We start from the raw sequence: 14,804 nt of genomic DNA on the forward strand, positions 1-14,804 counted from the left end.
AAATCAAACAAATTTTAATTTGGACCCTTTTGACCTCAATATGAACCAATTTGATAGCGGGGCCCACAAATAAAAAATCTAAATACATGGTTAGATTCAGCATATCAAAGAACCTCATATATTCAATTTTTGTTGAAATCAAACAAAGTTTAATTTTGGACCCCAATTTGGACCAACTTGAAAACTGGGCCCAAAATCAAAAATCTAAATACATGTTTAGATTCAGCATATCAAAGAACCCTATATATTCAATTTTTGTTGAAATCAAACAAAGTTTAAATACTGGACCCTATCTTGGACCAACTTGAAAACTGGGTCCATAATCAAAAATCTAAACACATGTTTAGATTCAGCATATCAAAGAACCCCAAGAATTCAATTTTTGTTAAAATCAAACTAAGTTTAATTTTGGACCCTTTGGACCTTAATGTAGACCAATTTAAAAAACAGGACCCAAAATTAAAAATCTAAATACACGGTTAGATTTGGAATATCAAAGAACCCCAATAATTCAATTTTAGATGAAATCAAACAAAGTTTAATTTTGGACCCTTTTGACCTCAATATGAACCAATTTGATAACGGGGTCCACAAATAAAAAATCTAAATACATGGTTAGATTCAGCATATCAAAGAACCCCATATATTCAATTTTTGTTGAAATCAAACAAAGTTTAATTTTGGACCCCAATTTGGACCAACTTGAAAACTGGGCCAAAAATCAAAAATCTAAATACATGTTTAATTCAGCATATCAAAGAACCTCATATATTCAATTTTTGCTAAAATCAAACAAAGTTTAATTTTGGACCGTTTGGACCTTAATGTAGACCAATTTGAAAACTGGACCCAAAATTAAAAATCTAAATACACTTTTAGATTCGGCATTACAAATAAATAAATGTGATCAAAGATTTTACAAATCTAATGCGCCATACTGTGCAATTAAAGATTACTTCTTGAAATTTTTCAATATTTGAAATTTGAAAAAAAAATAATATTTGAAGAATAATTCTTTTTAATTTCTGAAATCTGAAATGAGAAAAAATTGACCCCCCACAATTTCTTTTTATCCCCCCCCCTTTTTTCCCCAAAAAAATTCTTTCCCTCAAGATATGGTCATAATCTCAATTCAAATTTCCAATGGAGTTGGCAACCATAATTACCCATTTAAATTTACCATAGTGCTAACTTAATCTATTTTATAAAAGAATTAAAAATATAGTGTCAAATCTTTCATATGGATTTTTTTGTAAAAAAAAAAGATGCAACATATGCAGATATTTTTACTGGTCTTCCTTTATAAATATGCATTTCTTTAAACATAATTTAAAAGCAGTGTAAGGGAAGTAACCAAAACGTTGTATTTGGATTACCTCCCTTACACTGTTTTAAATTATCTTTATTGTTCATTTACCATTACTTTATACATAATTTAAAAGCAGTGTAAGGGAGATAATTTCAATGATGTATTTGATTTATCTCCCTTACACTGCTTTAAATTATGTTTTGTACTAAAGTATTTGTCCATTAACCACCACAACCTTGTTTTTCCACCTTTTTTGCCCCTAATTCCTAAACGGTTTGGGCCATAACCCCCCAAAGCAAATCCTAACCATCCCTTTGTGGTATGGAAACTTGTAGTATAATTTCAGAGAGATCCATACACCGTTCCACAGTTATTGTCTGGAAACTAGAAAATGCTTATTTTTGGCCCCTTTTTGGCCCCTAATTCCTTAACTGTTGGTACCATAACCCCCAAAATCAATCCCAACCTTCCTTTTGTGGTATTTAACCTTATGGTCAAATTTCAAAAAGATCCATTCACTTAAACTAAAGTTAGAGTGCGAAAACCAATGTGTCTTCGGACGACGCATCGCCAACGTCATACCAATATACGACCACAAAATTTTTTTGCGGTCGTATAAAAACTGCAAAATATCCTTAAAAATACCAATTTAGTGGCAGCAACCCAACAATGGGTTATCAGATTCAACTGAAAATTTCAGGGCTGATAGAACATCTCCTAATGAACACTATAACCCCTGTCAGATTTGCTCTAAATTCTTTGGTTTTTGAGATATAAGCCAAAAACTGCATTTTACCCCTATGTTCTATTTTTAGCCATGGCAGCCATGTTATTTGACGAAACAGTAAATAAACCACAAACTTTATTCTAGATACCCTAAGCATCATTCAGCTTAAGTTTGGTTGGAATTGGTTCAGTAGTTTCTGAGGAGAAGATGTTTGAAATAGTTTACACCAGACAGACGACGACGGACGACGATGATGGAACGGTGAGCCAATAATTAGAACTCACATTCTGATATCTGATACATATAACTGTATGCAGATTTTTCTGAAATCACAATAATTAAACTTGCAGTTTTGTCCTCAAGTCAACAATTGCAATAATAAATGCACCCAATAATTTCTGAATTTACAGTACAGGTATTTAAATTACATCAAAATATCCAATGCAAAAAAATATGAATATGTATTACCAATAAGGGGTAATCTATCCTACCCAAACTGTGATTAGAAACCAATGGCACTATCACAGTGCCAACTTCCAGTATCTTAAAGGGGCATTTTTGTGAATACTTGAAGTTGTTGGTTTCAACAAATTCTGCATATAAGCTTATAAGAAATATGCATTTTGTTGAATACTCAATTTAGCCTTTCACTTACATCCATGAAATCCAAGAAAATATTCACCCCATGACTGATCATGAATCCATGGTAGTCAATATTTTCCCTTGAGCTTGATTTTAAATACCCATCAATACCCTTACCCTTTAGTCCTCACTTTATATGCAATATCCACTTCATGACTGATAAAAAACCACAGCCGCCAATATTTCTACTTTTCCCTTAAGCTTGATTCAAACACCCGTCAATATCCCTGCTCCCTTATTAGTCATCACTGTATATGTTACCATGGAGCTACACAGATATTGCTGTGTCAACTTAAAGACTAAGAATAATAACTCCCAGAAAAACTTAATGTGGTACATAACACTACAGGGAGATAACTCTGTAAACATCAGCTGAACATTTTCATCACGTTCTATCATTAAGGAACTATTAAGCTTCTCAATGATCAAAATTAGTGTTTATCAAACTGCTATACATCTAATGAAATTTTTTTTGATAAAGTGTGTGTTTCAATTTTTTTTTGAAATTTTTATATTTTTGTCAAAATTTTATGAAAATTAAACGAGCCAAATTAATTTTAGTCAAGGTGTTTGGTACCAACTTAAAGTAGACAACACCTCCACACTTCAATATCCTTGACTACTTAGTACTAACCATTGCCTGTCCATCATAGGACGATGATGCTATGAATCCATCACAGTGTGTACTCCACGACAGACCGGTAATTCTGTGACAGTGACCTCTCAAGGACTTCCACGGTTCAGTTATAATCAGGAGTTCTTTTCCATCTTTATCTGCTTCTGAAAATAGTAAAATATAAATAACTTGAAATCTTTGTTTATTTAAATACTTTCCCAAATCCTTTGTTTATTCATGGCTTTATAGTTGTGCAATTCATCTATACCTCATCTATAATATTGAAGCTCTTTTCTGTCCTTTAATTGTCAATGATGCAGTATTGGAAAATAAAACCATGCATGATTATATCAAATATTTTTTTTTTTGTATAGAAAAGAAAAAACACCAACGATGACTTCTAATTGCTTGTACTTCTATATCATTTGGTCTATGGTGCAGAGCTCATTGCCAATGAGACAACTAAAATCTAAAATCAAAATGAAGTGGATGTAAGTAATTATAGGCAACATTACAGCCTTCAACAATGAGATGAAACCCATACCCTACAGTCTGCTATAAAAGGCCCAAACATGAAAAATATGAAACAAGTCAATTGATTTTTTTTTTTTCAGTTTTATCGATTGAATTGTTTAACATTTGTCTTTTCAAGGCCTTTTATAGCTGAATATATGGTATGGGCTTTGCTCATTGTTGAAGGCCGTACAGTGACCTATAGTTGTTAATTTCTGTGTCATTTGTTCTATTGTGGAGAGTTGTCTCATAGGCAATCATACCGCATCTTCTTTTTAATATAAAAACATAAGATCACTTCAAGAACAAACACAAATGTTGATTTTCTTTCCTTTCACACGTTACCTCAGGTCAAAGTTGAAAATTAAATTCATCATTCATTTTCCACGTTCAATATTGACAGAATAATTTCAGCTACAATTTCATCATGACACAAGGAAAATAACTCTATTTCAATTCTTACTTAAAAATGAACAGCAGTTACTTCCTGTTAATAGCTTAGGGCTATTCAAGAATTAATTTTGTGGGAGTTGGAAGGCAATTTATATTTTATAATTCAGGTAAAGCAGGTTTTTATACACACCAATGCATCCAATTTCTTTAAATTGTATGAGTGGAAGGTCTTTATAAAAATTGCATGGGTGGGGGTGTTGAGAAAAAAGTATCATCCATCGCTCCCATATATATATCTATGAAGCCTCAAGGTGGTCCTTCAGCTGTTTTCTACTCTAAGGTCGGGTTGTTGTCTCTTTGACACATTCCCCATTTCCATTCTCAATTTAATCTAATTCAAAACAGTCATAATTCATTAAATACGAAATCCCTTCTACAATTAACTAGGTTACCAATTACTAAATTATTGATCAAAATAATTTATTTATGTTTAACAATCTCATTAAACAAATATTAGTAAAAAAAAATATGATATCTTTTACATTGAAATCCATAAATAGCTGTAAACAAGAGGCTCCAAAGAGCTTTATCCTTCATCTAAAGTCTGCTTATGACAAGAACTCCCTCTTTTCATTTATATTTATTGGTATTGATTTTTAGTGGATTCAGGGAAACTTGTATTTTTGCGAATGTTTGATTTACTGGTTTTGCTTATCTCTGCATACTTAGCTCACTGAATTTTTTATCATTCATTGAACATTTTAATTTGTGAATCACCTATATTCACTAAACCCATGAAAATTGGTATTCAACGAATAATAATGAATTCACAGTAAAGTAAATACATCATAAAAATAGGAAGATACATTGGAATGATTGCCTATGAGACAACTATCAACCAGTGACCAAATGACAAGCAAAAATCATGTTCTCTGAAAGTAGGTATTGTGATGATTTAAATTTGGTTGAAATTGGCCTATTTGATTGAATGAAAAAATCTTTTAGTACACTATCAAAAATTAAAATCCAACTTAACTACATGTATAAAAATACTGAAATTATTAAAAAAAAAAAATATATATAAAAAATATAATCTTGTGTTTATTTCCCCTTTTTTCTAATCAGGAATATATAGATATTTCAGTAGCAACTAAACCAGAACAGGGACTTATTTTCTTAATTGAATTTTGGTCAAATTTTCTAATTTAGTAGCACCACAGTTTTTATGAATCAATCAATCATAACTATAGAAGGAGATTGAATACAGCTTTTTAATTACCCCAAGTTTGACCTGCACATTCTTCACTGGGGTAAAGCTGATGGCCGTAACTCGATTCACGGTCATCCCAAGATGGCAGACACAGAATTAGTTCAGAATCTATATTGTCTGTTAAAGTGTTTCTACGATATATTCAATATAAAGCACATGTTGGTATGATATAAATTTATAAAAGGTTCACATGGAAATCACAAATTACTACCAAGAAATGTATATGAAACAGGAAAATGGATTTGAAAAAATCGCGAAGATGACCGTCATTCACAATCGAGATGACTGTAACAGTACCAGCCATTCAAAAAAGGGATTACCATAATTGGTAAAAGATGACCGTAATTTATAAAGGAAATAAAGAAAACTGCTAATTCGATTTGAAATTTTCCTTAAATGAATGTTTTAAATAATCAATGATATATATATATATATATATTCTAGGTACTGACGTTGTTTATCATGTTATAGTATTCTTTTACATGTCTTTTTAAATATTAATTTAAATGTTTAATGTATTTTTTGTGATATCCATTTGACATGGCTTGGTACTTGTACATCCCATCATTGTGTTATTGTGCTATGGTAAATTTTTGAATTATTGCTTTCCATTTTTGCTTATGTGCTTTTTCTATATGCCCTTTGTGTTTCTTTGTTACATTTTTGTTTGTTTTTATAGTGATTAAGATTATAACACAATGTTGACTGTTATACCCCAATTTTGACATTTTTATGTCTGTTTGTTTTGTTCACACATGGTTGTCAATATAATGGAATTTTATGCAACTGTTCAATTATTAATGAAAGTGAAACAGTGAAATAATAATTCAGCCAGTTTGGTTCAGTCTAGTCAAAATAAGCAAAGAGACATCATCAGAGGCGGATTTAGAGGGTTTTTCAGGGGGCCCGGGCCCCCCTTTTGTGGGAAAAATTTGGTTGATTATATAGGGAATCACATTGCATGACTGGAGCGGGCCCCCTCTTATGAAAACTTCTGGATCCGCTACTGATCATTAATGAATTATCCACTCATTCTTTAATATACATGCAGGTAAAAGCGATTATTAACATATTGTTTTAACCGATAATATGAAATCACACAGACCTAAAACATCCAATTGCAAGAGTTTGCTATCTAATTATTAATTATATCTTATAAAGTTTATGTTTATATATTAACAGAAAACTACAATCAAACTAATGAAGGTGAGCTCCGGCAAACTATTAACAAATTCATAATTTAGTCTATTAATTAGATCCTTGATTTGGTCTTGTACAAGGAGCATATTACAAGGGGAACCTTGTCAAATTGTATAAAAAGTGTTATTCACACGTCAAGACAAAGTTAGCTTTCAATCTGATTCCTGTTGAAACATACACATAAGCTCAATTAGCGGATATAAGTAAGTTGAATCATATTTTTTTTTTTCAATTTTTGTCGTATCTCTATCAATAAGTCATTGTTTACTAACAATATGCAATTTACTATCTATGTCCTGTACTGAAAATACGACAAAAAGTTAAAAAGACATTGATTAAACATATTTATATCCACTAACCGAGCCCCTGTTGAGACAAACTCAAAATTATATGTTACTCGGATTATGAAATCACAGTCATCCTTGTTATATATTATGGTCATCTTGAAAAAATTATGATGATTAATTACGGTCATCTCAGCAATTTTTTCAAAAAGAAATTTCTGTTTCATATACATTTCTCGTTAGTAATTTGTGATTTCCATGCGAATCTCTTACAAATTTATATCATATCAATGTATGCTTTATATAGAATATCTCATAGAAACACTTAAACAGACTATACCGATTCTGACCTAATTTTGTGTTTGCCATCTTGTGATGACCGTGAATCGAATTACGGTCATCAGCTTTACCCCAGTGTTCTTAGGCAGATAATATCAGCAGTCGGTCATACAGTATTGATGATAAGATCTCTAACGCTTATTTCTATTAGGAATCATCATGACTTGGAAGTCATATTGTGCTAGGGAAACAGACATTAAAACTAGAGGCTCTCAAGAGCCTGTACCGCTCACCTGATTCTACTTTGGTTTTGGAAATCATGTAAAAGGAGTAGGGAGGTCAAAAGATCTGAAATTTAATACTAAAGTACTCGTGAGTACTCAAGTACTCAGATAAATCCTTAACTCTAGTGGATGTGGTATTTTGTTTATTACCTTTCATACACCAAATTATAATACACTAAAATTGCTTGACATCTTAACGAAAGACCTGTCCATTCAGTGCACCTCTAGAAAAAGCATTTGTATGTATTTCCATTAGACTAAGTCCGCTACTGGAGGCCATCTTGGATGATGGTTCGGCTACAAAGCAACAACACTTGGTTAGCACATCAAATAAAAATATTCATACCATGTTTGGTTTCAATCCATTAAGCAGTTTTCAAGAATAAGATATTTGTATATATTTTCACATATGGTCCTTTGTTGACCTAAGTCCCCCTTTGGCAGCCATCTTGGTTGATGGATTTGTACAAAGTAACAACACTTGGTCAGCACCTTATTAGGAACATTCATGCTATGTTTGGTTTCATTCCATTCAGTAGTTTACTTGAAGAAGACAATTGTATGTATTGTCCATAGGGTTCTATGTTAAACAAAGTCCCCCGTTGGCAGCCATCGTGGATGATGGATCTGCTTCAAAGTAACAACATTTGGTCAGCACCCTATAAGGAACATTCATTCCATGTTTGGTTTCATTCCATTCAGTGGTTCTCTAAAAGAAAACTTTTCTATGTATTTCCCATAGGGTCCTACGTGAAACTAAGTCCCCGCTGGCGGCTATCTTGGATGATTTATCGCCTACAAAGTTACAACACTTTGTCAGCACCTCAAAAGAATCATTCATGCCATGTTTGGTTTCAATTCATTAGGTCGGTTTTCTAGAAGAATACATTTGTATACATTTCCCATAGGGTCCTTTGTTAAACTAAGTTCCCCGTCGGCAGCCATCTTGGTTGATGGAATCGCTTCAAAGTAACAACACTTGGTCAGCACCTCATAAGGAACTTGCCATATTTGGTTTCATTCCATTTAGTGGTTCTCTAAAAGAAGACATTCATATGCATTGTCCATAGGGTTCTACGTTAAAAGAAGTCCCCCACTGGCAGCCATCTTGGATGATGGATCAGCTTCAAAGTAACAACACTTGGCCAGCACCTCAAAAGGTTCCTTACCATTCAATGGTTCTCTAAAAGACGACATTTGTATGTATTGTCCATAGGGTCCTACATATGTTAAAGGCAGTCCCCTCCTGGTGGCCATCTTGGATGATGGATCTGCTTCAAAGTAACAACACTTGGTCAGCACTTCATAAGAAACATTATGCCATGTTTAGTTACATACCATTCAGTGGTTTTTTAGAAGAAGTTCAAAATGTAAAAAGTTAAAGACGACAACGGATGACAACAGCCAACGACCTTGGGCCAGGTGAGCTCAACAGAATGCCTACACCACAAAACTTTGCCTTTATCAGATATTTAAATTTTATAAGTCTGCATGATTGCCATTCTAGAAAGACTTTAATTGCAAAATCATTAGAGAGGTTTAAAATCCATTACAGAATAAAGGCTTGTATAGTCCACAGTTTTATTCTCCAAAATTGAACCTGCCAGACAGGGGTGCGGACTATAGAGTACGATAAGCAAGAAATAAGAGAAAAAAATCGATTTCACGAGGTAATTTGTTTATGTCCCGCCATTTTTGTTGTTAAAATTGAAGAGAGTGCTCTTATCGTTTTCAAAACTAACAATTTCACCTAATCCAAATTAATATGTTATTTTCATTCAATTTCAAATATATACTGATAAATTTAAAAAGTAAATGCTTCACTACAAATTTCATGTTTCTTTTCACTGCATTGCTTAAAATAAACTGGAATCTGCTTGAATTAAACGGAACAAAAAAGTGTAGAAGTCAACTGGGAATCAGCTTACGATGTATAAACTACAAAACATAATCAGTTATTTGTTCCGTTTTGGTGTTTCATACTGATGCATGTGTTTTGTATTAGCTTAAGATCCTTCAAACATTAAGGTGATAGATATAAGAAGAAGTGGTATGCATGCCAATATTAAACATTGTTTTACACGAGGATGGAACTGTTTTACTTTCAAAGTCGTATTCTAGTGATATCTATTAAATACAGCTATTCGTACACTCTCACCGTATTTATTTTCTTTTACACATGCTATTCAAACGTCTGGTTTAAACATACACAAGTTTCTAAATTGTTTTTTGTGTTATTTTGACTTATTTTAACACTCATGAAGTGTTCTAGAATCATTTACAAGCAGTTTCAACTTCTATTTGATGATGAAAAACGTTCCCATGAAAATACAGCAAACTACCACACCAATTTGTAATTACCAAATAACCACATACCAATTATTGGTTTCAAATCAACGATATTGATACTAGATTCATTGGAACCAGTTGCTATCAGGTTCTTGTATGGTGAACCCGCACTGGAGGTCGTTGTGTACAGTGGATGCCAGACAATAGCATTGATCAACTTCTTATGAACATGAACAGTTCCTCTCAGTTTGAGGTTTGGAAGATCCAGAATTTCTATGGACCTGAAAATAGATAAACAAAATGTAAATATATTAATTTGAACTGTTGTTTTTATCACAAAAATGATACTTTATACCTAATGGAACTCGTAAAGAGTTATCTAGAATTTTCAAAGATTTTTTAAATAATACAAAAAACAGCTCAAGGCAGAATTTTACATCTGATACAATGATCATGATGATATTTACATTATACAAATTTGTTAAAACATTTTCCAAGCTTTTTTAGCTAAAATTTCAGGCCCAACCAAAGAATTAGTAACCTGACCAACTAGGACTTTCATACACTTTTTTTCTTTGCTGTCCAGTCTTTTATACTTTTCCAAAACATAAGGCTTGTGGTGACCTTAAGCCAATTTTAGAATGGTTCCTGCATGCTCAACAAACTATAATTGCTGTGCTCAGTGTTTCAAATTTTTACATTTTATGAACTGTAAAAATAAAATTTACATATAAATGACCAGCATTGATAGTTTAAGACTGAACTGTTTTTTGTACAATGGTTGAAATATCCTTTCAAGTATGCAGAGAAATGGAAAATTCACAATGTGAAAATTGAAATACACTCTTAGTAATTTTTCAACCGACCATTTCTGTCAATGTTTAAGGATAATAGAAGTTTCTTTTGTTCTTCGTAAGAAGCTCCTGTTTAAAGTATACCCCTTAAGAATAAAGGAACAAGTTGATACAAAGATCACAGTTGGTTCCAATAGGACTGACGAATGCTATTTGTAGACATGTCCCCTACATGTATTAAATGTTGGCAACAAAAAAATCAGGTATCTTATTGTTTTCTGGTCTAAAGAATTTTTGCTGCAATCAAGGCGAAAATAAAAAACATGTTTGTTTCCCCTCTCCCTGACCGGGTCAAAAAATTATTTGACCCAAAAAAAATCGGAATTTTTTTTATTTCCGAAATTTATTAGTTTCCATTTCGTCATTGGTTCTGATAGTACCGGAAGTCTTCTCGGAACTCTCTGGAGTTATCTATCAATTAAGCAGTGTGTATCGAGGGTAAACTGTCTGCTTGAAAGTTGGGCGACAAGATCGCATTGTCGTTTTCTGTACGAATTAAGTACAAGGACACGTCTAAAGTGTTACCCACCGGCAGGAACAAAAGGGAATCCTGACTTTTGTCAGATATAATCATGTAACATGTGCTTCACCACATGTCATGGATGCTATTTAATTTTGATTATAACTTCTATCATTCCTATCATGGTCCTATATTTCAGTTTTGTGGTACTTTAATTTTCGGTAAAATTGTGACTTGTTAAATTGTATTTGTATTGTATAAAAATTACAGGTGATATGTTGATAGTTACAACAGGTGATTGATTTACCTGATGAAGGTTACCTGTTGCAGATGGGATTTAATCAATCAATTAGAACTTGTTACTTGTTTCTTTTGTGATTTAATTAATTTATGACTCCTGACAACAATTTTATGGCTTCACTCACTACCCTAGCGTTGACAAGTGATGCAATCGAAAATTTTAATTTGGACATTTACAATGCCGATACGGCAATAGTTGTACACATGCCGAAAAATTGTTTATACTTGATAAAAGATTAACTGTTGGTCCATTAAATAATTATAATTGACAATTATGCATATTTTTATTATCTATAAAGCAATGTGTCCAAGCTAGTATATCATATATCCTATCTCTTTTAATGAGTCTTCCTTCTCTCTTTTACAACAAACAACTTTCATTTTGACCGCTGGTTTACCTCCAGTGTGGCAGTTGATTTAATAAGTTTTATACACCAGCCACACTTACTTTGGACAATCATTGTTTTTGGTACTTTTGAAAAGGTTTTGTATTTTCGCAAAAAGGTATGATGAGTATTTTTTAAACAGCAAAAACAGCATTTTCATTATAAATCCCAAAAGAGTTACTCCTATTTTTGCTTATTTTGAAATTCCCATGTTAAAAATATATTTACTCTTAGGATTATTTATAAGTAAACAAATAATTGCCATAAACTATAAAATGGAATGTAAGGTTATATCTTCAATACTCCCAATAAAATCAAACCAGTATTTGTATTCATTCAGTGTATCAACTTACCAGACCTATTATAACCGACCGTGCAAGACCCTCATGGGTAGTTAAGAACATTAAAAACCACCCTCGTCGTCAGACCTACAGAGGAAAACCCTCATGTGTAGTCAAAGTCTTTAAAAATTATTCTCGTCGTCCAGACATTTTCAGCTAGACAAGTTCGTTGAAACCAGACTAGTGTTATAAGTACATGTAGAAATAAAAATTGACAATTCTCTTCATGCTTATTACTGAATGGGGAATATAATTTCTTTCACTGCAATAGTGTCAACAAAAGAATAGAAAAACTCCAATAGATATAAAACATAATCAAAAAATAAATGTGGATAGTGTCCACATGTGGACACAGATGATGCCCACGCTTGCATATCATATAGTTATAAAGGGACATAACTGAAGAACGGTAAAAGTGATGCTACCCAAATTTGAACTTGATCTGAGTTTTGTGGTAATAAGCATTGTGTGTAAGTCTCATAACATTTGGTTGAGGCTAACTTGAGGGGCCTGATGGGTTATTTTCGTTCTTCATGATCAGCGCATTTTCGCTATCGTGATCCATTTTTCTACAGATTTATTTTTTTTTATATTTTCGTGATCCGTGATCATGGAAATTTATTTTCTGTGAATCGTGAATGTCAAAAAAATCAACTCATGAATCGTAATGAGACCCCCCCCATCAGGCCCCTCTAACTTAAGTAGAGAACAGAAACTAAAAATTCAGCAATTTTTCTATTTGTAAACACGCATAACTCTAGAATGGTTGTGTATAAGTTTTATAACATTTGGTTGAGACAAACTAAAAAATTCAGCACTTTTTATGTTTATAAAGGGACATAACTCAAGAATGGTAAAAGTGTCACCACAAAATTTCGTACATAATCTGTATTATATAGTAATAAGCATTGTGTATAAGTTTCATAACATTTGGTTGAGGCAAACTAAAGTTAGAAAACAGATACAAAAAATTTGTACTTGATCTTAGTTATGTGGTAATGAATATTGTGAATAGGTTTCATAATGTTGGGTTAGGGCAAACTTAAGTTACAGAATGGAAACTAAACATTTTGCAATCTTTGGATTTATAAAGGGGCATAACTCAATAATGGTTAAAGTGACACTACCCAAATTCAACTGATCTGTGTTCTATCAGTGGAAGTCAAAATTAAACATTGCATTGATTGTTGTTGATTCAACTATAATCATGGACAAAGGAAGATAACTCCAATTTTAAAATAACTTGATATTTCAAAGAAAAAAATAAAAATTTTGCAATTTTTCCATTTATCAAGGGGCATAACTCTAGAACGGTTAATGTGACACCACCAAAATTCAAACTTGATCTGTGTTTTGTGGTAATAAGCATTGTGTATAAGTTTCATAACATTTGGTTGAGGCAAATTTAAGTTAGAGAACGGAAACTAAATATTTTGCAATTTTTCCATTTATAAAGGGGCATAACTCTAGAACGGTTAAAGTGACGCCACCAAAATTCAAACTTGATCTGTGTTTTGTGGTAATAAGCATTGTGTATAAGTTTCATAACATTTGGTTGAGGCAAACTTAAGTTAAAGAACGGAAACTAAAAGTTTTGCAATTTTTCCATTTATAAAGGGGCATAACTCTAGAGCTGTTAAAGTGACGCCATCAAAATTCAAACTTGATCTGTGTTTTGCGGTAATAAGCATTGTGTGTAAGTTTCATAACATTTGGTTGAGGCAAACTTAAGTAAGAGGACGGAAACCAAAAATTTTGTAATTTTTCCATTTATAAAGGGGCATAACTCTAGAACAGTTAAAGTGACGCCACCAAAATTCAAACTTGATCTGTAGTTTGTGGTAATAAGCATTGTGTATATGTTTCATAACATTTGGTTGAAGCAAACTCAAGTTAAAGAACGGAAACCAGTTTTGGGACGTACGGACGGACATACATACATACAGACGGACAAGGGTAAAACTTAATGCCCCAACCGCTACGGCGGGGGCATAAAAAGAAAGAACCCTATGATAACTAACCTTAAGGCGTATAGATGAAAAAGAGTTGCAACACGATGCATATTATTATCGATGCAAATAACTTTGTCGGTGCTATTTACAAATCCTGGAGAGAACACTGTGAATACAAATATAAATATGGGATATAATTTCATTTATAATACAAATAAAGACACAAACTATGGATGATAGATATTTATTCACATAAATATTTCAGGACATTTGATTTATTTAAAAACAAATTTAAATATAAGTTTAAAAAACTGAAAAACAAATATGAGCATTCCATATAAAAATAAGGAGATGTGGAATGATTGCCAATAAGGCCAGAGAACACAGTTATTTCGTAGTGCATTTCTTTTAGACAATAAATTCAAATTAAAAAAATCGCACCTGCTCTATCTCAAAAAGATTTTTACAGTGTAGTGTACTACTATTGATACAAATAATATCAAAATTATAGAAACTTCTACCAGCTCTAACTCAAAATATTGACAATTCTGTGTTAAGGGGGGCTAAAATTAAGTTTTACAGCTTCAGACATTCTAATTTTTGACCTTTTTTAATTGGACCAAATCACTACTAAACATAAAGATTCAGCACCCAAATTTTTTTAACATGTAATTTCATCCCCTTACTTAATATTTCATGCATAAA

The 14,804-nt window shown here is 32.3% G+C and overlaps 1 protein-coding gene and 1 long non-coding RNA gene across 2 annotated transcripts in view; one reads left to right on the forward strand and one right to left on the reverse strand.

The window, feature by feature from the left end:
- The window catches only part of LOC127716177 (gem-associated protein 5-like), a 265,274-nt gene that overhangs the window by 190,587 nt on the left and 59,883 nt on the right, over nt 1-14,804 (reverse strand). The window contains exons 12-13 of the mRNA XM_052222302.1: nt 9,894-10,087; nt 3,313-3,458 (exon numbers count right to left, since the gene is read on the reverse strand). Of these exons, the coding sequence (XP_052078262.1) occupies nt 3,313-3,458; nt 9,894-10,087 (340 nt within the window). The remainder of the gene's footprint in view (nt 1-3,312; nt 3,459-9,893; nt 10,088-14,804) is intronic.
- Nucleotides 1-14,804, forward strand: part of LOC127716208 (uncharacterized) — a 69,545-nt gene that overhangs the window by 25,359 nt on the left and 29,382 nt on the right. The gene's annotated exons all lie outside the window — the stretch shown is intronic.

This window comes from Mytilus californianus, unplaced genomic scaffold (assembly GCF_021869535.1).
Source record: "Mytilus californianus isolate M0D057914Y unplaced genomic scaffold, xbMytCali1.0.p SCAF_9, whole genome shotgun sequence".
Taxonomy (NCBI): domain Eukaryota; kingdom Metazoa; phylum Mollusca; class Bivalvia; order Mytilida; family Mytilidae; genus Mytilus; species Mytilus californianus.